The sequence below is a fragment of the Ranitomeya imitator genome, chromosome 10 (genome assembly GCF_032444005.1).
Source record: "Ranitomeya imitator isolate aRanImi1 chromosome 10, aRanImi1.pri, whole genome shotgun sequence".
In the NCBI taxonomy this organism is placed as follows: Eukaryota; Metazoa; Chordata; class Amphibia; order Anura; family Dendrobatidae; genus Ranitomeya; species Ranitomeya imitator.
The window spans coordinates 70,847,207-70,874,230 of NC_091291.1; the positions used below are offsets into that span (position 1 = coordinate 70,847,207).

General features: G+C 49.3%; 1 protein-coding gene across 5 annotated transcripts in view; it reads right to left on the bottom strand.

Moving 5' to 3' along the window:
* Positions 1-2,190: 2,190 nt before the first annotated feature.
* Positions 2,191-27,024, bottom strand: part of LOC138651456 (myosin-10-like) — a 274,522-nt gene continuing 249,688 nt past the window's right edge. For all 5 annotated transcript variants that reach the window (XM_069741674.1, XM_069741671.1, XM_069741675.1 and 2 more), the window contains one exon: positions 2,191-2,473. In XM_069741674.1, the coding sequence (XP_069597775.1) occupies positions 2,338-2,473 (136 nt within the window). In that variant the 3' untranslated portion in view covers positions 2,191-2,337. The remainder of the gene's footprint in view (positions 2,474-27,024) is intronic.

Consider the following 27,024-nt stretch of genomic DNA (forward strand, 5'->3'; position numbering starts at 1 on the left):
TGAGCGTCATAGGATCTTACAGCACTCGCTCGGCACCGTGCACTGAGCGTCATAGGATCTTACAGCACTCGCTCGGCACCGTGCACTGAGCGTCATAAGATCCTACAACACTCGCTCGGCACCGTGTACTGAGCGTCATAGGATCTTACAGCACTCACTCGGCACCGTGCACTGAGCGGCATAAGATCTTACAGCACTCGCTCGGCACCGTGCACTGAGCGTCATAGGATCTTACAGCACTCGCTCCGCACCGTGCACCGAGCGTCATAAGATCCTACAGCACTCGCTCGGCACCGTGTACTGAGCGTCATAGGATCTTACAGCACTCACTCGGCACCGTGCACTGAGCGGCATAAGATCTTACAGCACTCGCTCGGCACCGTGCACTGAGCGTCATAAGATCTTACAGCACTCGCTCCGCACCGTGCACCGAGTGTCATAGGATCTTACAGCACTCGCTCGGCACCGTGCACTGAGCGTCATAAGATCTTACAGCACTCGCTCGGCACCGTGCACTGAGCGTCATAAGATCTTACAGCACTCGCTCGGCACCGTGCACTGAGCGTCATAAGATCTTACAGCACTCGCTCGGCACCGTGCACGGAGCGTCATAGGATCTTAAAGCACTCGCTCGGCACCGCGCACTGAGCGTCATAAGATCTTACAGCACTCGCTCGGCACCGTGCACTGAGCGTCATAGGATCTTACAGCACTCGCTCGGCACCGTGCACTGAGCGACATATGATCTTACAGCACTCGCTCGGCACCGTGCACTGAGCGTCATAGGATCTTAAAGCACTCGCTCGGCACAGTGCACTGAGCGTCATATGATCTTACAGCACTCGCTCGGCACCGTGCACGGAGCGTCATAGGATCTTAAAGCACTCGCTCGGCACAGTGCACTGAGCGTCATATGATCTTACAGCACTCGCTCGGCACCGTGCACTGAGCGTCATAGGATCTTAAAGCACTCGCTCGGCACAGTGCACTGAGCGTCATAGAATCTTGCAGCACTCGCTTGGCACTGGAGACGGCAGCTAGACGTGACGAGTCGGAGGCTGCTTGGTTAAGTGTAGACTGCCCAGACTCCGGGCGCTCCGTGCTGCAGGTTATTAGCTGGTAATTAGAGTGATTTAGGAAAGGAAATCATGTCCTCCAATCATTTCCTTGAGATTGTGGCGGTACGAGCTAAGCTTACTGTGCGCTCCTATTACATCAGCGTCACTTTGTGCAGGGCGTGATCTCAGACGTAACAAGAGGGTGTGTGGGGCGGCATAACGTCTTATCATTGTAGTGGGAAGTCTGGTCTAAAGGGGGAACGGACAACATCAGGATGGGGTTATCGGGGAACTACATCGGGGAACATCTGTATTGCATTTTATTTATTTATTTTAATTCTTAAGGTACCTTCACACTCAGCAACTTTACAACGAGAACGACAACGATCCGTGATGTTGCAGCGTCCTGGATAGCGATCTCGTTGTGTTTGACACGCAGCAGCGATCTGGATCCCGCTGTGCCATCGCTGGTCGGAGCTAGAAGTCCAGAACTTTATTTGGTCGTCAGGTCGGCGTGTATCGTCATGTTTGACATCAAAAGCAACGATGCCAGCAACGATTTACATGGAGCTAACAACCAGCGAGAACAATAAGTGAGTCGCCGTTACGTCACTGGATCGCTCCTGCATCGTTCTGGAGTTGCTGTGTTTGACGTCTCCTAGCGACCTAAACAGCGACGCTCCAGCGATCGGCTCGTTGTCTATATCGCTGCAGCGTCGCTGAGTGTGACGGTACCTTTAGCTTTTTGTAAAAACTTTTCCTCGCCATACAACCCGTTTAGCAATGTACAGAGTTAGTTGTGGCGAGTGACTGTTGTTCCCATCACACATTCCATTTTGACTTCTTTAGAGAAGAAAAATTTTATGAAGAAATCTACGAGAGCATATGTGAGCTGCTAATAAGTGTGATGAGATCTCCCAGGACGCGTTCAGCCTCGCTTATACTAACAGCGCTGGGTCTGTATGATACATATGTATATCCATATGTCTATGTGCTCCATGGAGCGCCACCTGTTGTAGCTAAATGCCAAGAAACCAGCATTCTCACAACTCGCCAAAAGGTTGACTTACTCTCATATAAAGTGCTCGGTGAGATCATGGCTGAGATAAGGAAACAAGGGGTTAAGTGCACTCGTATGGAGTGTGTAGTCATTCAGAGGTCATTGTAGTTGAGGCGAGTGGTCTGTGAATTATGTGAAGTGATGCGTCATTTTGTCTGATTCTGTTAAACCAGTCTGTCTTTCAGTTTGGGGCGGTGTTAGGACCACCACCTTCCTTCCTCACTCGGGCTGAGGTTGCTGTTGCTGGTGGTTGCTTGATGGCTCTCCACTATTTGCCTCTGGTTCCTCATCAGAAACAGCTTCAAGGTGGTATACTTGACGAATGGTTCGGGTAGTAAACTGCATCGGTGCCCTCCTGCAAGAGGTTAGAACATGTTACAGCACACACAATGGGGACATCTCACATGCTTGTCTTTTAATTAGAGAACATAATAATCAAAGGAGAACATTGTACAACCTGCTGGAGCAGTGCGAAGCCCCTGACATTACCCTAATAGCTGTAGGAACGCCTCACACAGAACACTCCAGAAAAAGCTTCAATCGCAGAAACTTCATCATGAAGCGAGACCCAAATAATAATCCGCATCGCTTCTCTGTCATAAGCGATAAAAAGGCTCCGCACATTATGAAGTGGAGATATTCCTAATGTCTGCGGCTACCTACTGAACGTCTGCTGTGAGGCAACTCAGTCCTGAACGGGCAATGGTTAATAGTGACCGCAGTGATAATACTGATGATGTACAAGGAGACGGGCGAGGCCGTAATATGACAATACACACAGGCTTAGGGACACGTAGTGTGGACCTATAGGTGCTGATGTGATGCCCTATGGCTCCTCTGCAGCAGTAATAATACTGATGATGTACAAGGAGACGGGCGAGGCCGTAATATGACAATACACACAGGCTTAGGGACATGTAGTGTGGACCTATAGGTGCTGATGTGATGCCCTATGGCTCCTCTGCAGCAGTAATAATACTGATGATGTACAAGGAGACGGGCGAGGCTGTAATATGACAATACACACAGGCTTAGGGACATGTAGTGTGGACCTATAGGTGCTGATGTGATGCCCTACGGCTCCTCTACAGCAGTAATAATAATGATGATGTACAAGGAGACGGGCGAGGCCGTAATATGACAATACACACAGGCTTAGGGACATGTAGTGTGGACCTATAGGTGCTGATGTGATGCCCTATGGCTCCTCTGCAGCAGTAATAATAATGATGATGTACAAGGAGACGGGCGAGGCCGTAATATGACAATACACACAGGCTTAGGGACACGTAGTGTGGACCTATAGGTGCTGATGTGATGCCCTATGGCTCCTCTACAGCAGTAATAATACTGATGATGTACAAGGAGACGGGCGAGGGCGTAATATGACAATACACACAGGATAAGGGACACGTAGTGTGGACCTATAGGTGCTGATGTGATGCCCTATGGCTCCTCTACAGCAGTAATAATACTGATGATGTACAAGGAGACGGGCGAGGCCGTAATATGGCAATACACACAGGCTTAGGGGACACGTAGTGTGAACCTATAGGTGCTGATGTGATGCCCTATGGCTCCTCTGCAGCAGTAATAATACTGATGATGTACAAGGAGACGGGCGAGGCCGTAATATGACAATACACACAGGCTTAGGGACATGCAGTGTGGACCTATAGGTGCTGATGTGATGCCCTATGGCTCCTCTGCAGCAGTAATAATACTGATGATGTACAAGGAGACGGGCGAGGCCGTAATATGACAATACACACAGGCTTAGGGACATGTAGTGTGGACCTATAGGTGCTGATGTGATGCCCTATGGCTCCTCTGCAGCAGTAATAATACTGATGATGTACAAGGAGACGGGCGAGGCCGTAATATGGCAATACACACAGGCTTAGGGACACGTAGTGTGAACCTATAGGTGCTGATGTGATGCCCTATGGCTCCTCTGCAGCAGTAATAATACTGATGATGTACAAGGAGACGGGCGAGGCCGTAATATGGCAATACACACAGGCTTAGGGACACGTAGTGTGTACCTATAGGTGCTGATGTGATGCCCTATGGCTCCTCTGCAGCAGTAATAATACTGATGATGTACAAGGAGAGGGGCGAGGCCGTAATATGGCAATACACACAGGCTTAGGGACACATAGTGTGTACCTATAGGTGCTGATGTGATGCCCTACGGCTCCTCTACAGCAGTAATAATACTGATGATGTACAAGGAGACGGGCGAGGCCGTAATATGGCAATACACACAGGCTTAGGGACACGTAGTGTGAACCTATAGGTGCTGATGTGATGCCCTATGGCTCCTCTGCAGCAGTAATAATACTGATGATGTACAAGGAGACAGGTGAGGCCGTAATATGGCAATACACACAGGCTTAGGGACACGTAGTGTGAACCTATAGGTGCTGATGTGATGCCCTATGGCTCCTCTACAGCAGTAATAATACTGATGATGTACAAGGAGACGAGCGAGGCCGTAATATGACAATACACACAGGCTTAGGGACATGTAGTGTGAACCTATAGGTGCTGATGTGATGCCCTATGGCTCCTCTGCAGCAGTAATAATACTGATGATGTACAAGGAGACAGGTGAGGCCGTAATATGACAATACACACAGGCTTAGGGACATGTAGTGTGAACCTATAGGTGCTGATGTGATGCCCTACGGCTCCTCTGCAGCAGTAATAATACTGATGATGTACAAGGAGACGGGCGAGGGAGTAATATGGCAATACACACAGGCTTAGGGACATGTAGTGTGGACCTATAGGTGCTGATGTGATGCCCTACGGCTCCTCTGCAGCAGTAATAATACTGATGATGTACAAGGAGACGGGCGAGGCCGTAATATGGCAATACACACAGGCTTAGGGACACGTAGTGTGGACCTATAGGTGCTGATGTGATGCCCTACGGCTCCTCTGGGGCAGTAATAATACTGATGATGTACAAGGAGACGGGCGAGGCCGTAATATGGCAATACACACAGGCTTAGGGACACGTAGTGTGGACCTATAGGTGCTGATGTGATGCCCTATGGCTCCTCTGCAGCAGTAATAATACTGATGATGTACAAGGAGACGGGCGAGGCCGTAATATGGCAATACACACAGGATAAGGGACACGTAGTGTGAACCTATAGGTGCTGATGTGATGCCCTATGGCTCCTCTACAGCAGTAATAATACTGATGTACAAGGAGACGGGCGAGGCCGTAATATGGCAATACACACAGGCTTAGGGACATGCAGTGTGGACCTATAGGTGCTGATGTGATGCCCTATGGCTCCTCTGCAGCAGTAATAATACTGATGATGTACAAGGAGACGGGCGAGGCCGTAATATGGCAATACACACAGGCTTAGGGACACGTAGTGTGGACCTATAGGTGCTGATGAGATGCCCTATGGCTCCTCTGCAGCAGTAATAATACTGATGATGTACAAGGAGACGGGCGAGGCCGTAATATGGCAATACACACAGGCTTAGGGACACGTAGTGTGAACCTATAGGTGCTGATGTGATGCCCTATGGCTCCTCTACAGCAGTAATAATACTGATGATGTACAAGGAGACGGGCGAGGCCGTAATATGGCAATACACACAGGCTTAGGGGACACGTAGTGTGAACCTATAGGTGCTGATGTGATGCCCTATGGCTCCTCTACAGCAGTAATAATACTGAAGATGTACAAGGAGACGGGCGAGGCCGTAATATGGCAATACACACAGGCTTAGGGACACGTAGTGTGGACCTATAGGTGCTGATGTGATGCCCTATGGCTCCTCTGCAGCAGTAATAATACTGATGATGTACAAGGAGACGGGCGAGGCCGTAATATGACAATACACACAGGTTAGGGACACGTAGTGTGGACCTATAGGTGCTGATGTGATGCCCTATGGCTCCTCTACAGCAGTAATAATACTGATGTACAAGGAGACGGGCGAGGCCGTAATATGGCAATACACACAGGATAAGGGACACGTAGTGTGAACCTATAGGTGCTGATGTGATGCCCTATGGCTCCTCTACAGCAGTAATAATACTGATGTACAAGGAGACGGGCGAGGCCGTAATATGGCAATACACACAGGCTTAGGGACATGCAGTGTGGACCTATAGGTGCTGATGTGATGCCCTACGGCTCCTCTGCAGCAGTAATAATACTGATGATGTACAAGGAGACGGGCGAGGCCGTAATATGACAATACACACAGGCTTAGGGACATGTAGTGTGGACCTATAGGTGCTGATGTGATGCCCTACGGCTCCTCTGCAGCAGTAATAATACTGATGATGTACAAGGAGACGGGCGAGGCCGTAATATGGCAATACACACAGGCTTAGGGGACACGTAGTGAGGACCTATAGGTGCTGATGTGATGCCCTACGGCTCCTCTGCCGCAGTAATAATACTGATGATGTACAAGGAGACGGGCGAGGCCGTAATATGGCAATACACACAGGCTTAGGGGACACGTAGTGTGGACCTATAGGTGCTGATGTGATGCCCTATGGCTCCTCTGCAGCAGTAATAATACTGATGATGTACAAGGAGACGGGCGAGGCCGTAATATGACAATACACACAGGCTTAGGGACATGTAGTGTGGACCTATAGGTGCTGATGTGATGCCCTATGGCTCCTCTGCAGCAGTAATAATACTGATGATGTACAAGGAGACGGGCGAGGCCGTAATATGACAATACACACAGGCTTAGGGACATGTAGTGTGGACCTATAGGTGCTGATGTGATGCCCTATGGCTCCTCTGCAGCAGTAATAATACTGATGATGTACAAGGAGACGGGCGAGGCCGTAATATGACAATACACACAGGCTTAGGGACATGTAGTGTGGACCTATAGGTGCTGATGTGATGCCCTATGGCTCCTCTGCAGCAGTAATAATACTGATGATGTACAAGGAGACGGGCGAGGCCGTAATATGACAATACACACAGGCTTAGGGACATGTAGTGTGGACCTATAGGTGCTGATGTGATGCCCTATGGCTCCTCTGCAGCAGTAATAATACTGATGATGTACAAGGAGACGGGCGAGGCCGTAATATGACAATACACACAGGCTTAGGGACACGTAGTGTGGACCTATAGGTGCTGATGTGATGCCCTATGGCTCCTCTGCAGCAGTAATAATACTGATGATGTACAAGGAGACGGGCGAGGCCGTAATATGGCAATACACACAGGCTTAGGGACACGTAGTGTGGACCTATAGGTGCTGATGTGATGCCCTATGGCTCCTCTGCAGCAGTAATAATACTGATGATGTACAAGGAGACGGGCGAGGCCGTAATATGGCAATACACACAGGCTTAGGGACACGTAGTGTGAACCTATAGGTGCTGATGTGATGCCCTACGGCTCCTCTGCAGCAGTAATAATACTGATGATGTACAAGGAGACGGGCGAGGGCGTAATATGGCAATACACACAGGCTTAGGGACACGTAGTGTGAACCTATAGGTGCTGATGTGATGCCCTATGGCTCCTCTGCAGCAGTAATAATACTGATGATGTACAAGGAGACGGGCGAGGGCGTAATATGACAATACACACAGGCTTAGGGACACGTAGTGTGGACCTATAGGTGCTGATGTGATGCCCTACGGCTCCTCTACAGCAGTAATAATACTGATGATGTACAAGGAGACGGGCGAGGGAGTAATATGGCAATACACACAGGCTTAGGGACATGTAGTGTGGACCTATAGGTGCTGATGTGATGCCCTACGGCTCCTCTACAGCAGTAATAATACTGATGATGTACAAGGAGACAGGTGAGGCCGTAATATGGCAATACACACAGGCTTAGGGACACGTAGTGTGAACCTATAGGTGCTGATGTGATGCCCTATGGCTCCTCTACAGCAGTAATAATACTGATGATGTACAAGGAGACGAGCGAGGCCGTAATATGGCAATACACACAGGCTTAGGGACACGTAGTGTGGACCTATAGGTGCTGATGTGATGCCCTATGGCTCCTCTGCAGCAGTAATAATACTGATGATGTACAAGGAGACGGGCGAGGGCGTAATATGACAATACACACAGGCTTAGGGACACGTAGTGTGAACCTATAGGTGCTGATGTGATGCCCTATGGCTCCTCTACAGCAGTAATAATACTGATGATGTACAAGGAGACGAGCGAGGCCGTAATATGGCAATACACACAGGCTTAGGGACACGTAGTGTGGACCTATAGGTGCTGATGTGATGCCCTATGGCTCCTCTACAGTAGTAATAATACTGATGATGTACAAGGAGACGAGCGAGGCCGTAATATGACAATACACACAGGCTTAGGGACACGTAGTGTGGTCCTATAGGTGCTGATGTGATGCCCTATGGCTCCTCTGCAGCAGTAATAATACTGATGATGTACAAGGAGACGGGCGAGGGCGTAATATGACAATACACACAGGCTTAGGGACACGTAGTGTGGACCTATAGGTGCTGATGTGATGCCCTACGGCTCCTCTGCAGCAGTAATAATACTGATGATGTACAAGGAGACGGGCGAGGGAGTAATATGGCAATACACACAGGCTTAGGGGACACGTAGTGTGGACCTATAGGTGCTGATGTGATGCCCTACGGCTCCTCTACAGCAGTAATAATACTGATGATGTACAAGGAGACAGGTGAGGCCGTAATATGGCAATACACACAGGCTTAGGGACACGTAGTGTGGACCTATAGGTGCTGATGTGATGCCCTATGGCTCCTCTGCAGCAGTAATAATACTGATGATGTACAAGGAGACGGGCGAGGCCGTAATATGGCAATACACACAGGCTTAGGGACACGTAGTGTGGACCTATAGGTGCTGATGTGATGCCCTACGGCTCCTCTGCAGCAGTAATAATACTGATGATGTACAAGGAGACGGGCGAGGGCGTAATATGGCAATACACACAGGCTTAGGGACACGTAGTGTGGACCTATAGGTGCTGATGTGATGCCCTATGGCTCCTCTGCAGCAGTAATAATACTGATGATGTACAAGGAGACGGGCGAGGGCGTAATATGACAATACACACAGGCTTAGGGACACGTAGTGTGGACCTATAGGTGCTGATGTGATGCCCTACGGCTCCTCTGCAGCAGTAATAATACTGATGATGTACAAGGAGACGGGCGAGGCCGTAATATGGCAATACACACAGGCTTAGGGACATGTAGTGTGGACCTATAGGTGCTGATGTGATGCCCTACGGCTCCTCTGCAGCAGTAATAATACTGATGATGTACAAGGAGACGGGCGAGGCCGTAATATGGCAATACACACAGGTTTAGGGACACGTAGTGTGGACCTATAGGTGCTGATGTGATGCCCTACGGCTCCTCTGCAGCAGTAATAATACTGATGATGTACAAGGAGACGGGCGAGGCCGTAATATGGCAATACACACAGGCTTAGGGGACACGTAGTGTGGACCTATAGGTGCTGATGTGATGCCCTACGGCTCCTCTGCAGCAGTAATAATACTGATGATGTACAAGGAGACGGGCGAGGGCGTAATATGACAATACACACAGGCTTAGGGACACGTAGTGTGGACCTATAGGTGCTGATGTGATGCCCTACGGCTCCTCTGCAGCAGTAATAATACTGATGATGTACAAGGAGACGGGCGAGGCCGTAATATGGCAATACACACAGGCTTAGGGACACGTAGTGTGGACCTATAGGTGCTGATGTGATGCCCTACGGCTCCTCTGGGGCAGTAATAATACTGATGATGTACAAGGAGACGGGCGAGGGCGTAATATGACAATACACACAGGCTTAGGGACACGTAGTGTGAACCTATAGGTGCTGATGTGATGCCCTATGGCTCCTCTACAGCAGTAATAATACTGATGATGTACAAGGAGACGGGCGAGGCCGTAATATGGCAATACACACAGGCTTAGGGGACACGTAGTGTGAACCTATAGGTGCTGATGTGATGCCCTATGGCTCCTCTACAGCAGTAATAATACTGATGATGTACAAGGAGACGGGCGAGGCCGTAATATGGCAATACACACAGGCTTAGGGGACACGTAGTGTGGACCTATAGGTGCTGATGTGATGCCCTATGGCTCCTCTGCAGCAGTAATAATACTGATGATGTACAAGGAGACGGGCGAGGCCGTAATATGGCAATACACACAGGATAAGGGACACGTAGTGTGAACCTATAGGTGCTGATGTGATGCCCTATGGCTCCTCTACAGCAGTAATAATACTGATGTACAAGGAGACGGGCGAGGCCGTAATATGGCAATACACACAGGCTTAGGGACATGCAGTGTGGACCTATAGGTGCTGATGTGATGCCCTACGGCTCCTCTGCAGCAGAAATAATACTGATGATGTACAAGGAGACGGGCGAGGGCGTAATATGGCAATACACACAGGCTTAGGGACACGTAGTGTGGACCTATAGGTGCTGATGTGATGCCCTACGGCTCCTCTGCAGCAGTAATAATACTGATGATGTACAAGGAGACGGGCGAGGCCGTAATATGACAATACACACAGGCTTAGGGACATGTAGTGTGGACCTATAGGTGCTGATGTGATGCCCTATGGCTCCTCTGCAGCAGTAATAATACTGATGATGTACAAGGAGACGGGCGAGGGCGTAATATGGCAATACACACAGGCTTAGGGACACGTAGTGTGGACCTATAGGTGCTGATGTGATGCCCTACGGCTCCTCTGCAGCAGTAATAATACTGATGATGTACAAGGAGACGGGCGAGGCCGTAATATGGCAATACACACAGGCTTAGGGGACACGTAGTGAGGACCTATAGGTGCTGATGTGATGCCCTACGGCTCCTCTGCAGCAGTAATAATACTGATGATGTACAAGGAGACGGGCGAGGCTGTAATATGGCAATACACACAGGCTTAGGGACACGTAGTGTGGACCTATAGGTGCTGATGTGATGCCCTACGGCTCCTCTGCAGCAGTAATAATACTGATGATGTACAAGGAGACGGGCGAGGGCGTAATATGACAATACACACAGGCTTAGGGACACGTAGTGTGAACCTATAGGTGCTGATGTGATGCCCTATGGCTCCTCTACAGTAGTAATAATACTGATGATGTACAAGGAGACGGGCGAGGCCGTAATATGACAATACACACAGGCTTAGGGACACGTAGTGTGGACCTATAGGTGCTGATGTGATGCCCTATGGCTCCTCTACAGTAGTAATAATACTGATGATGTACAAGGAGACGGGCGAGGCCGTAATATGGCAATACACACAGGCTTAGGGACACGTAGTGTGGACCTATAGGTGCTGATGTGATGCCCTATGGCTCCTCTGCAGCAGTAATAATACTGATGATGTACAAGGAGACGGGCGAGGCCGTAATATGACAATACACACAGGCTTAGGGACATGTAGTGTGGACCTATAGGTGCTGATGTGATGCCCTATGGCTCCTCTGCAGCAGTAATAATAATGATGATGTACAAGGAGACGGGCGAGGCCGTAATATGACAATACACACAGGCTTAGGGACACGTAGTGTGGACCTATAGGTGCTGATGTGATGCCCTATGGCTCCTCTACAGTAGTAATAATACTGATGATGTACAAGGAGACGGGTGAGGCCGTAATATGACAATACACACAGGCTTAGGGACATGTAGTGTGGACCTATAGGTGCTGATGTGATGCCCTATGGCTCCTCTGCAGCAGTAATAATAATGATGATGTACAAGGAGACGGGCGAGGCCGTAATATGACAATACACACAGGCTTAGGGACACGTAGTGTGGACCTATAGGTGCTGATGTGATGCCCTATGGCTCCTCTACAGCAGTAATAATACTGATGATGTACAAGGAGACGGGCGAGGGCGTAATATGACAATACACACAGGCTTAGGGGACACGTAGTGTGAACCTATAGGTGCTGATGTGATGCCCTATGGCTCCTCTGCAGCAGTAATAATACTGATGATGTACAAGGAGACGGGCGAGGGCGTAATATGACAATACACACAGGCTTAGGGGACACGTAGTGTGAACCTATAGGTGCTGATGTGATGCCCTATGGCTCCTCTGCAGCAGTAATAATACTGATGATGTACAAGGAGACGGGCGAGGCCGTAATATGACAATACACACAGGCTTAGGGACATGTAGTGTGGACCTATAGGTGCTGATGTGATGCCCTATGGCTCCTCTGCAGCAGTAATAATACTGATGATGTACAAGGAGACGGGCGAGGCCGTAATATGGCAATACACACAGGCTTAGGGACACGTAGTGTGAACCTATAGGTGCTGATGTGATGCCCTATGGCTCCTCTGCAGCAGTAATAATACTGATGATGTACAAGGAGACGGGCGAGGCCGTAATATGGCAATACACACAGGCTTAGGGACACGTAGTGTGTACCTATAGGTGCTGATGTGATGCCCTATGGCTCCTCTGCAGCAGTAATAATACTGATGATGTACAAGGAGACGGGCGAGGCCGTAATATGACAATACACACAGGCTTAGGGACACGTAGTGTGGACCTATAGGTGCTGATGTGATGCCCTACGGCTCCTCTACAGCAGTAATAATACTGATGATGTACAAGGAGACGGGCGAGGCCGTAATATGGCAATACACACAGGCTTAGGGACACGTAGTGTGAACCTATAGGTGCTGATGTGATGCCCTATGGCTCCTCTGCAGCAGTAATAATACTGATGATGTACAAGGAGACAGGTGAGGCCGTAATATGGCAATACACACAGGCTTAGGGACACGTAGTGTGAACCTATAGGTGCTGATGTGATGCCCTATGGCTCCTCTACAGCAGTAATAATACTGATGATGTACAAGGAGACGAGCGAGGCCGTAATATGGCAATACACACAGGCTTAGGGACACGTAGTGTGGACCTATAGGTGCTGATGTGATGCCCTACGGCTCCTCTGCAGCAGTAATAATACTGATGATGTACAAGGAGACGGGCGAGGGCGTAATATGGCAATACACACAGGCTTAGGGACATGTAGTGTGGACCTATAGGTGCTGATGTGATGCCCTATGGCTCCTCTGCAGCAGTAATAATACTGATGATGTACAAGGAGACGGGCGAGGGCGTAATATGACAATACACACAGGCTTAGGGACACGTAGTGTGGACCTATAGGTGCTGATGTGATGCCCTACGGCTCCTCTGCAGCAGTAATAATACTGATGATGTACAAGGAGACGGGCGAGGGAGTAATATGGCAATACACACAGGCTTAGGGACATGTAGTGTGGACCTATAGGTGCTGATGTGATGCCCTACGGCTCCTCTGCAGCAGTAATAATACTGATGATGTACAAGGAGACGGGCGAGGCCGTAATATGGCAATACACACAGGCTTAGGGACACGTAGTGTGGACCTATAGGTGCTGATGTGATGCCCTACGGCTCCTCTGGGGCAGTAATAATACTGATGATGTACAAGGAGACGGGCGAGGGCGTAATATGACAATACACACAGGCTTAGGGACACGTAGTGTGGACCTATAGGTGCTGATGTGATGCCCTATGGCTCCTCTGCAGCAGTAATAATACTGATGATGTACAAGGAGACGGGCGAGGCCGTAATATGGCAATACACACAGGCTTAGGGACACGTAGTGTGAACCTATAGGTGCTGATGTGATGCCCTATGGCTCCTCTACAGCAGTAATAATACTGATGATGTACAAGGAGACGGGCGAGGCCGTAATATGGCAATACACACAGGCTTAGGGGACACGTAGTGTGGACCTATAGGTGCTGATGTGATGCCCTACGGCTCCTCTGCAGCAGTAATAATACTGATGATGTACAAGGAGACGGGCGAGGGCGTAATATGGCAATACACACAGGCTTAGGGGACACGTAGTGTGAACCTATAGGTGCTGATGTGATGCCCTATGGCTCCTCTACAGCAGTAATAATACTGAAGATGTACAAGGAGACGGGCGAGGCCGTAATATGGCAATACACACAGGCTTAGGGACACGTAGTGTGGACCTATAGGTGCTGATGTGATGCCCTATGGCTCCTCTGCAGCAGTAATAATACTGATGATGTACAAGGAGACGGGCGAGGCCGTAATATGGCAATACACACAGGATAAGGGACACGTAGTGTGAACCTATAGGTGCTGATGTGATGCCCTATGGCTCCTCTACAGCAGTAATAATACTGATGTACAAGGAGACGGGCGAGGCCGTAATATGGCAATACACACAGGCTTAGGGACATGCAGTGTGGACCTATAGGTGCTGATGTGATGCCCTATGGCTCCTCTGCAGCAGTAATAATACTGATGATGTACAAGGAGACGGGCGAGGCCGTAATATGGCAATACACACAGGCTTAGGGACACGTAGTGTGGACCTATAGGTGCTGATGTGATGCCCTATGGCTCCTCTGCAGCAGTAATAATACTGATGATGTACAAGGAGACGGGCGAGGCCGTAATATGGCAATACACACAGGCTTAGGGACACGTAGTGTGAACCTATAGGTGCTGATGTGATGCCCTATGGCTCCTCTACAGCAGTAATAATACTGATGATGTACAAGGAGACGGGCGAGGCCGTAATATGGCAATACACACAGGCTTAGGGGACACGTAGTGTGAACCTATAGGTGCTGATGTGATGCCCTATGGCTCCTCTACAGCAGTAATAATACTGAAGATGTACAAGGAGACGGGCGAGGCCGTAATATGGCAATACACACAGGCTTAGGGACACGTAGTGTGGACCTATAGGTGCTGATGTGATGCCCTATGGCTCCTCTGCAGCAGTAATAATACTGATGATGTACAAGGAGACGGGCGAGGCCGTAATATGACAATACACACAGGTTAGGGACACGTAGTGTGGACCTATAGGTGCTGATGTGATGCCCTATGGCTCCTCTACAGCAGTAATAATACTGATGTACAAGGAGACGGGCGAGGCCGTAATATGGCAATACACACAGGATAAGGGACACGTAGTGTGAACCTATAGGTGCTGATGTGATGCCCTATGGCTCCTCTACAGCAGTAATAATACTGATGTACAAGGAGACGGGCGAGGCCGTAATATGGCAATACACACAGGCTTAGGGACATGCAGTGTGGACCTATAGGTGCTGATGTGATGCCCTACGGCTCCTCTGCAGCAGTAATAATACTGATGATGTACAAGGAGACGGGCGAGGCCGTAATATGACAATACACACAGGCTTAGGGACACGTAGTGAGGACCTATAGGTGCTGATGTGATGCCCTACGGCTCCTCTGCAGCAGTAATAATACTGATGATGTACAAGGAGACGGGCGAGGCCGTAATATGGCAATACACACAGGCTTAGGGACACGTAGTGTGGACCTATAGGTGCTGATGTGATGCCCTACGGCTCCTCTGCAGCAGTAATAATACTGATGATGTACAAGGAGACGGGCGAGGCCGTAATATGGCAATACACACAGGCTTAGGGGACACGTAGTGTGAACCTATAGGTGCTGATGTGATGCCCTATGGCTCCTCTGCAGCAGTAATAATACTGATGATGTACAAGGAGACGGGCGAGGCCGTAATATGGCAATACACACAGGCTTAGGGACACGTAGTGTGAACCTATAGGTGCTGATGTGATGCCCTACGGCTCCTCTGCAGCAGTAATAATACTGATGATGTACAAGGAGACGGGCGAGGGCGTAATATGGCAATACACACAGGCTTAGGGACACGTAGTGTGAACCTATAGGTGCTGATGTGATGCCCTATGGCTCCTCTGCAGCAGTAATAATACTGATGATGTACAAGGAGACGGGCGAGGGCGTAATATGACAATACACACAGGCTTAGGGACACGTAGTGTGGACCTATAGGTGCTGATGTGATGCCCTACGGCTCCTCTACAGCAGTAATAATACTGATGATGTACAAGGAGACGGGCGAGGGAGTAATATGGCAATACACACAGGCTTAGGGACATGTAGTGTGGACCTATAGGTGCTGATGTGATGCCCTACGGCTCCTCTACAGCAGTAATAATACTGATGATGTACAAGGAGACAGGTGAGGCCGTAATATGGCAATACACACAGGCTTAGGGACACGTAGTGTGAACCTATAGGTGCTGATGTGATGCCCTATGGCTCCTCTACAGCAGTAATAATACTGATGATGTACAAGGAGACGAGCGAGGCCGTAATATGGCAATACACACAGGCTTAGGGACACGTAGTGTGGACCTATAGGTGCTGATGTGATGCCCTATGGCTCCTCTGCAGCAGTAATAATACTGATGATGTACAAGGAGACGGGCGAGGGCGTAATATGACAATACACACAGGCTTAGGGACACGTAGTGTGAACCTATAGGTGCTGATGTGATGCCCTATGGCTCCTCTACAGCAGTAATAATACTGATGATGTACAAGGAGACGAGCGAGGCCGTAATATGGCAATACACACAGGCTTAGGGACACGTAGTGTGGACCTATAGGTGCTGATGTGATGCCCTATGGCTCCTCTACAGTAGTAATAATACTGATGATGTACAAGGAGACGAGCGAGGCCGTAATATGACAATACACACAGGCTTAGGGACACGTAGTGTGGACCTATAGGTGCTGATGTGATGCCCTATGGCTCCTCTGCAGCAGTAATAATACTGATGATGTACAAGGAGACGGGCGAGGGCGTAATATGACAATACACACAGGCTTAGGGACACGTAGTGTGGACCTATAGGTGCTGATGTGATGCCCTACGGCTCCTCTGCAGCAGTAATAATACTGATGATGTACAAGGAGACGGGCGAGGGAGTAATATGGCAATACACACAGGCTTAGGGGACACGTAGTGTGGACCTATAGGTGCTGATGTGATGCCCTACGGCTCCTCTACAGCAGTAATAATACTGATGATGTACAAGGAGACAGGTGAGGCCGTAATATGGCAATACACACAGGCTTAGGGACACGTAGTGTGAACCTATAGGTGCTGATGTGATGCCCTATGGCTCCTCTACAGCAGTAATAATACTGATGATGTACAAGGAGACGAGCGAGGCCGTAATATGGCAATACACACAGGCTTAGGGACACGTAGTGTGGACCTATAGGTGCTGATGTGATGCCCTACGGCTCCTCTGCAGCAGTAATAATACTGATGATGTACAAGGAGACGGGCGAGGGCGTAATATGGCAATACACACAGGCTTAGGGACACGTAGTGTGGACCTATAGGTGCTGATGTGATGCCCTATGGCTCCTCTGCAGCAGTAATAATACTGATGATGTACAAGGAGACGGGCGAGGGCGTAATATGACAATACACACAGGCTTAGGGACACGTAGTGTGGACCTATAGGTGCTGATGTGATGCCCTACGGCTCCTCTGCAGCAGTAATAATACTGATGATGTACAAGGAGACGGGCGAGGCCGTAATATGGCAATACACACAGGCTTAGGGACATGTAGTGTGGACCTATAGGTGCTGATGTGATGCCCTATGGCTCCTCTACAGCAGTAATAATACTGATGATGTACAAGGAGACGGGCGAGGCCGTAATATGACAATACACACAGACTTAGGGACACGTAGTGTGAACCTATAGGTGCTGATGTGATGCCCTACGGCTCCTCTACAGCAGTAATAATACTGATGATGTACAAGGAGACAGGTGAGGCCGTAATATGACAATACACACAGGCTTAGGGACATGTAGTGTGGACCTATAGGTGCTGATGTGATGCCCTACGGCTCCTCTGCAGCAGTAATAATACTGATGATGTACAAGGAGACGGGCGAGGCCGTAATATGGCAATACACACAGGCTTAGGGACACGTAGTGTGGACCTATAGGTGCTGATGTGATGCCCTACGGCTCCTCTGCAGCAGTAATAATACTGATGATGTACAAGGAGACGGGCGAGGCCGTAATATGGCAATACACACAGGCTTAGGGGACACGTAGTGTGGACCTATAGGTGCTGATGTGATGCCCTACGGCTCCTCTGCAGCAGTAATAATACTGATGATGTACAAGGAGACGGGCGAGGGCGTAATATGACAATACACACAGGCTTAGGGACACGTAGTGTGGACCTATAGGTGCTGATGTGATGCCCTACGGCTCCTCTGCAGCAGTAATAATACTGATGATGTACAAGGAGACGGGCGAGGCCGTAATATGGCAATACACACAGGCTTAGGGACACGTAGTGTGGACCTATAGGTGCTGATGTGATGCCCTACGGCTCCTCTGGGGCAGTAATAATACTGATGATGTACAAGGAGACGGGCGAGGGCGTAATATGACAATACACACAGGCTTAGGGACACGTAGTGTGAACCTATAGGTGCTGATGTGATGCCCTATGGCTCCTCTACAGCAGTAATAATACTGATGATGTACAAGGAGACGGGCGAGGCCGTAATATGGCAATACACACAGGCTTAGGGGACACGTAGTGTGAACCTATAGGTGCTGATGTGATGCCCTATGGCTCCTCTACAGCAGTAATAATACTGAAGATGTACAAGGAGACGGGCGAGGCCGTAATATGGCAATACACACAGGCTTAGGGACACGTAGTGTGGACCTATAGGTGCTGATGTGATGCCCTATGGCTCCTCTGCAGCAGTAATAATACTGATGATGTACAAGGAGACGGGCGAGGCCGTAATATGGCAATACACACAGGATAAGGGACATGTAGTGTGAACCTATAGGTGCTGATGTGATGCCCTATGGCTCCTCTACAGCAGTAATAATACTGATGTACAAGGAGACGGGCGAGGCCGTAATATGGCAATACACACAGGCTTAGGGACATGCAGTGTGGACCTATAGGTGCTGATGTGATGCCCTACGGCTCCTCTGCAGCAGTAATAATACTGATGATGTACAAGGAGACGGGCGAGGGCGTAATATGGCAATACACACAGGCTTAGGGACACGTAGTGTGGACCTATAGGTGCTGATGTGATGCCCTACGGCTCCTCTGCAGCAGTAATAATACTGATGATGTACAAGGAGACGGGCGAGGCCGTAATATGGCAATACACACAGGCTTAGGGGACACGTAGTGAGGACCTATAGGTGCTGATGTGATGCCCTACGGCTCCTCTGCAGCAGTAATAATACTGATGATGTACAAGGAGACGGGCGAGGCCGTAATATGGCAATACACACAGGCTTAGGGGACACGTAGTGTGGACCTATAGGTGCTGATGTGATGCCCTATGGCTCCTCTGCAGCAGTAATAATACTGATGATGTACAAGGAGACGGGCGAGGCTGTAATATGGCAATACACACAGGCTTAGGGACACGTAGTGTGGACCTATAGGTGCTGATGTGATGCCCTATGGCTCCTCTGCAGCAGTAATAATACTGATGATGTACAAGGAGACAGGTGAGGCCGTAATATGGCAATACACACAGGCTTAGGGGACACGTAGTGTGGACCTATAGGTGCTGATGTGATGCCCTACGGCTCCTCTGCAGCAGTAATAATACTGATGATGTACAAGGAGACGGGCGAGGGCGTAATATGACAATACACACAGGCTTAGGGACATGTAGTGTGGACCTATAGGTGCTGATGTGATGCCCTATGGCTCCTCTGCAGCAGTAATAATACTGATGATGTACAAGGAGACGGGCGAGGCCGTAATATGACAATACACACAGACTTAGGGGACACGTAGTGTGGACCTATAGGTGCTGATGTGATGCCCTATGGCTCCTCTACAGCAGTAATAATACTGATGTACAAGGAGACGGGCGAGGCCGTAATATGGCAATACACACAGGATAAGGGACACGTAGTGTGAACCTATAGGTGCTGATGTGATGCCCTATGGCTCCTCTACAGCAGTAATAATACTGATGTACAAGGAGACGGGCGAGGCCGTAATATGGCAATACACACAGGCTTAGGGACATGCAGTGTGGACCTATAGGTGCTGATGTGATGCCCTACGGCTCCTCTGCAGCAGTAATAATACTGATGATGTACAAGGAGACGGGCGAGGCCGTAATATGGCAATACACACAGGCTTAGGGACATGTAGTGTGGACCTATAGGTGCTGATGTGATGCCCTACGGCTCCTCTGCAGCAGTAATAATACTGATGATGTACAAGGAGACGGGCGAGGCCGTAATATGACAATACACACAGGCTTAGGGACATGTAGTGTGGACCTATAGGTGCTGATGTGATGCCCTACGGCTCCTCTGCAGCAGTAATAATACTGATGATGTACAAGGAGACGGGCGAGGCCGTAATATGGCAATACACACAGGCTTAGGGGACACGTAGTGTGAACCTATAGGTGCTGATGTGATGCCCTATGGCTCCTCTGCAGCAGTAATAATACTGATGATGTACAAGGAGACGGGCGAGGCCGTAATATGGCAATACACACAGGCTTAGGGACACGTAGTGTGAACCTATAGGTGCTGATGTGATGCCCTATGGCTCCTCTGCAGCAGTAATAATACTGATGATGTACAAGGAGACGGGCGAGGCCGTAATATGGCAATACACACAGGCTTAGGGACACGTAGTGTGAACCTATAGGTGCTGATGTGATGCCCTACGGCTCCTCTGCAGCAGTAATAATACTGATGATGTACAAGGAGACGGGCGAGGGCGTAATATGGCAATACACACAGGCTTAGGGACACGTAGTGTGAACCTATAGGTGCTGATGTGATGCCCTATGGCTCCTCTGCAGCAGTAATAATACTGATGATGTACAAGGAGACGGGCGAGGGCGTAATATGACAATACACACAGGCTTAGGGACACGTAGTGTGGACCTATAGGTGCTGATGTGATGCCCTACGGCTCCTCTACAGCAGTAATAATACTGATGATGTACAAGGAGACGGGCGAGGGAGTAATATGGCAATACACACAGGCTTAGGGACATGTAGTGTGGACCTATAGGTGCTGATGTGATGCCCTACGGCTCCTCTACAGCAGTAATAATACTGATGATGTACAAGGAGACAGGTGAGGCCGTAATATGGCAATACACACAGGCTTAGGGACACGTAGTGTGAACCTATAGGTGCTGATGTGATGCCCTATGGCTCCTCTACAGCAGTAATAATACTGATGATGTACAAGGAGACGAGCGAGGCCGTAATATGGCAATACACACAGGCTTAGGGACACGTAGTGTGGACCTATAGGTGCTGATGTGATGCCCTATGGCTCCTCTGCAGCAGTAATAATACTGATGATGTACAAGGAGACGGGCGAGGGCGTAATATGACAATACACACAGGCTTAGGGACACGTAGTGTGAACCTATAGGTGCTGATGTGATGCCCTATGGCTCCTCTACAGCAGTAATAATACTGATGATGTACAAGGAGACGAGCGAGGCCGTAATATGGCAATACACACAGGCTTAGGGACACGTAGTGTGGACCTATAGGTGCTGATGTGATGCCCTATGGCTCCTCTACAGTAGTAATAATACTGATGATGTACAAGGAGACGAGCGAGGCCGTAATATGACAATACACACAGGCTTAGGGACACGTAGTGTGGACCTATAGGTGCTGATGTGATGCCCTATGGCTCCTCTGCAGCAGTAATAATACTGATGATGTACAAGGAGACGGGCGAGGGCGTAATATGACAATACACACAGGCTTAGGGACACGTAGTGTGGACCTATAGGTGCTGATGTGATGCCCTACGGCTCCTCTGCAGCAGTAATAATACTGATGATGTACAAGGAGACGGGCGAGGGAGTAATATGGCAATACACACAGGCTTAGGGGACACGTAGTGTGGACCTATAGGTGCTGATGTGATGCCCTACGGCTCCTCTACAGCAGTAATAATACTGATGATGTACAAGGAGACAGGTGAGGCCGTAATATGGCAATACACACAGGCTTAGGGACACGTAGTGTGAACCTATAGGTGCTGATGTGATGCCCTATGGCTCCTCTACAGCAGTAATAATACTGATGATGTACAAGGAGACGAGCGAGGCCGTAATATGGCAATACACACAGGCTTAGGGACACGTAGTGTGGACCTATAGGTGCTGATGTGATGCCCTACGGCTCCTCTGCAGCAGTAATAATACTGATGATGTACAAGGAGACGGGCGAGGGCGTAATATGGCAATACACACAGGCTTAGGGACACGTAGTGTGGACCTATAGGTGCTGATGTGATGCCCTATGGCTCCTCTGCAGCAGTAATAATACTGATGATGTACAAGGAGACGGGCGAGGGCGTAATATGACAATACACACAGGCTTAGGGACACGTAGTGTGGACCTATAGGTGCTGATGTGATGCCCTACGGCTCCTCTGCAGCAGTAATAATACTGATGATGTACAAGGAGACGGGCGAGGCCGTAATATGGCAATACACACAGGCTTAGGGACACGTAGTGTGGACCTATAGGTGCTGATGTGATGCCCTACGGCTCCTCTGCAGCAGTAATAATACTGATGATGTACAAGGAGACGGGCGAGGCCGTAATATGACAATACACACAGGCTTAGGGACACGTAGTGTCGACCTATAGGTGCTGATGTGATGCCCTATGGCTCCTCTACAGCAGTAATAATACTGATGATGTACAAGGAGACGGGCGAGGCCGTAATATGACAATACACACAGGCTTAGGGACATGTAGTGTGGACCTATAGGTGCTGATGTGATGCCCTATGGCTCCTCTACAGCAGTAATAATACTGATGATGTACAAGGAGACGGGCGAGGCCGTAATATGACAATACACACAGGCTTAGGGACACGTAGTGTGAACCTATAGGTGCTGATGTGATGCCCTACGGCTCCTCTACAGCAGTAATAATACTGATGATGTACAAGGAGACAGGTGAGGCCGTAATATGACAATACACACAGGCTTAGGGACATGTAGTGTGGACCTATAGGTGCTGATGTGATGCCCTACGGCTCCTCTGCAGCAGTAATAATACTGATGATGTACAAGGAGACGGGCGAGGCCGTAATATGGCAATACACACAGGCTTAGGGACACGTAGTGTGGACCTATAGGTGCTGATGTGATGCCCTACGGCTCCTCTGCAGCAGTAATAATACTGATGATGTACAAGGAGACGGGCGAGGCCGTAATATGGCAATACACACAGGCTTAGGGGACACGTAGTGTGGACCTATAGGTGCTGATGTGATGCCCTACGGCTCCTCTGCAGCAGTAATAATACTGATGATGTACAAGGAGACGGGCGAGGGCGTAATATGACAATACACACAGGCTTAGGGACACGTAGTGTGGACCTATAGGTGCTGATGTGATGCCCTACGGCTCCTCTGCAGCAGTAACAATACTGATGATGTACAAGGAGACGGGCGAGGCCGTAATATGGCAATACACACAGGCTTAGGGACACGTAGTGTGGACCTATAGGTGCTGATGAGATGCCCTACGGCTCCTCTGGGGCAGTAATAATACTGATGATGTACAAGGAGACGGGCGAGGGCGTAATATGACAATACACACAGGCTTAGGGACACGTAGTGTGAACCTATAGGTGCTGATGTGATGCCCTATGGCTCCTCTACAGCAGTAATAATACTGATGATGTACAAGGAGACGGGCGAGGCCGTAATATGGCAATACACACAGGCTTAGGGGACACGTAGTGTGAACCTATAGGTGCTGATGTGATGCCCTATGGCTCCTCTACAGCAGTAATAATACTGAAGATGTACAAGGAGACGGGCGAGGCCGTAATATGGCAATACACACAGGCTTAGGGACACGTAGTGTGGACCTATAGGTGCTGATGTGATGCCCTATGGCTCCTCTGCAGCAGTAATAATACTGATGATGTACAAGGAGACGGGCGAGGCCGTAATATGGCAATACACACAGGATAAGGGACATGTAGTGTGAACCTATAGGTGCTGATGTGATGCCCTATGGCTCCTCTACAGCAGTAATAATACTGATGTACAAGGAGACGGGCGAGGCCGTAATATGGCAATACACACAGGCTTAGGGACATGCAGTGTGGACCTATAGGTGCTGATGTGATGCCCTACGGCTCCTCTGCAGCAGTAATAATACTGATGATGTACAAGGAGACGGGCGAGGGCGTAATATGGCAATACACACAGGCTTAGGGACACGTAGTGTGGACCTATAGGTGCTGATGTGATGCCCTACGGCTCCTCTGCAGCAGTAATAATACTGATGATGTACAAGGAGACGGGCGAGGCCGTAATATGGCAATACACACAGGCTTAGGGGACACGTAGTGAGGACCTATAGGTGCTGATGTGATGCCCTACGGCTCCTCTGCAGCAGTAATAATACTGATGATGTACAAGGAGACGGGCGAGGCCGTAATATGGCAATACACACAGGCTTAGGGGACACGTAGTGTGGACCTATAGGTGCTGATGTGATGCCCTATGGCTCCTCTGCAGCAGTAATAATACTGATGATGTACAAGGAGACGGGCGAGGCTGTAATATGGCAATACACACAGGCTTAGGGACACGTAGTGTGGACCTATAGGTGCTGATGTGATGCCCTACGGCTCCTCTGCAGCAGTAATAATACTGATGATGTACAAGGAGACGGGCGAGGGCGTAATATGACAATACACACAGGCTTAGGGACATGTAGTGTGGACCTATAGGTGCTGATGTGATGCCCTATGGCTCCTCTGCAGCAGTAATAATACTGATGATGTACAAGGAGACGGGCGAGGCCGTAATATGACAATACACACAGACTTAGGGGACACGTAGTGTGGACCTATAGGTGCTGATGTGATGCCCTATGGCTCCTCTACAGTAGTAATAATACTGATGATGTACAAGGAGACGGGCGAGGCCGTAATATGGCAATACACACAGGCTTAGGGACACGTAGTGTGGACCTATAGGTGCTGATGTGATGCCCTATGGCTCCTCTGCAGCAGTAATAATACTGATGATGTACAAGGAGACGGGCGAGGGCGTAATATGACAATACACACAGGCTTAGGGACACGTAGTGTGGACCTATAGGTGCTGATGTGATGCCCTATGGCTCCTCTACAGTAGTAATAATACTGATGATGTACAAGGAGACGGGCGAGGGCGTAATATGACAATACACACAGGCTTAGGGACATGTAGTGTGGACCTATAGGTGCTGATGTGATGCCCTATGGCTCCTCTGCAGCAGTAATAATACTGATGATGTACAAGGAGACGGGCGAGGGCGTAATATGACAATACACACAGGCTTAGGGACACGTAGTGTGGACCTATAGGTGCTGATGTGATGCCCTACGGCTCCTCTGCAGCAGTAATAATACTGATGATGTACAAGGAGACGGGCGAGGGAGTAATATGGCAATACACACAGGCTTAGGGGACACGTAGTGTGGACCTATAGGTGCTGATGTGATGCCCTACGGCTCCTCTACAGCAGTAATAATACTGATGATGTACAAGGAGACAGGTGAGGCCGTAATATGGCAATACACACAGGCTTAGGGACACGTAGTGTGAACCTATAGGTGCTGATGTGATGCCCTATGGCTCCTCTACAGCAGTAATAATACTGATGATGTACAAGGAGACGAGCGAGGCCGTAATATGGCAATACACACAGGCTTAGGGACACGTAGTGTGGACCTATAGGTGCTGATGTGATGCCCTACGGCTCCTCTGCAGCAGTAATAATACTGATGATGTACAAGGAGACGGGCGAGGGCGTAATATGGCAATACACACAGGCTTAGGGACACGTAGTGTGGACCTATAGGTGCTGATGTGATGCCCTATGGCTCCTCTGCAGCAGTAATAATACTGATGATGTACAAGGAGACGGGCGAGGGCGTAATATGACAATACACACAGGCTTAGGGACACGTAGTGTGGACCTATAGGTGCTGATGTGATGCCCTACGGCTCCTCTGCAGCAGTAATAATACTGATGATGTACAAGGAGACGGGCGAGGCCGTAATATGGCAATACACACAGGCTTAGGGACATGTAGTGTGGACCTATAGGTGCTGATGTGATGCCCTACGGCTCCTCTGCAGCAGTAATAATACTGATGATGTACAAGGAGACGGGCGAGGCCGTAATATGGCAATACACACAGGCTTAGGGACACGTAGTGTGGACCTATAGGTGCTGATGTGATGCCCTACGGCTCCTCTGCAGCAGTAATAATACTGATGATGTACAAGGAGACGGGCGAGGCCGTAATATGGCAATACACACAGGCTTAGGGGACACGTAGTGTGGACCTATAGGTGCTGATGTGATGCCCTACGGCTCCTCTGCAGCAGTAATAATACTGATGATGTACAAGGAGACGGGCAAGGGCGTAATATGACAATACACACAGGCTTAGGGACACGTAGTGTGGACCTATAGGTGCTGATGTGATGCCCTACGGCTCCTCTGCAGCAGTAATAATACTGATGATGTACAAGGAGACGGGCGAGGCCGTAATATGGCAATACACACAGGCTTAGGGACACGTAGTGTGGACCTATAGGTGCTGATGTGATGCCCTACGGCTCCTCTGGGGCAGTAATAATACTGATGATGTACAAGGAGACGGGCGAGGGCGTAATATGACAATACACACAGGCTTAGGGACACGTAGTGTGAACCTATAGGTGCTGATGTGATGCCCTATGGCTCCTCTACAGCAGTAATAATACTGATGATGTACAAGGAGACGGGCGAGGCCGTAATATGGCAATACACACAGGCTTAGGGGACACGTAGTGTGAACCTATAGGTGCTGATGTGATGCCCTATGGCTCCTCTACAGCAGTAATAAT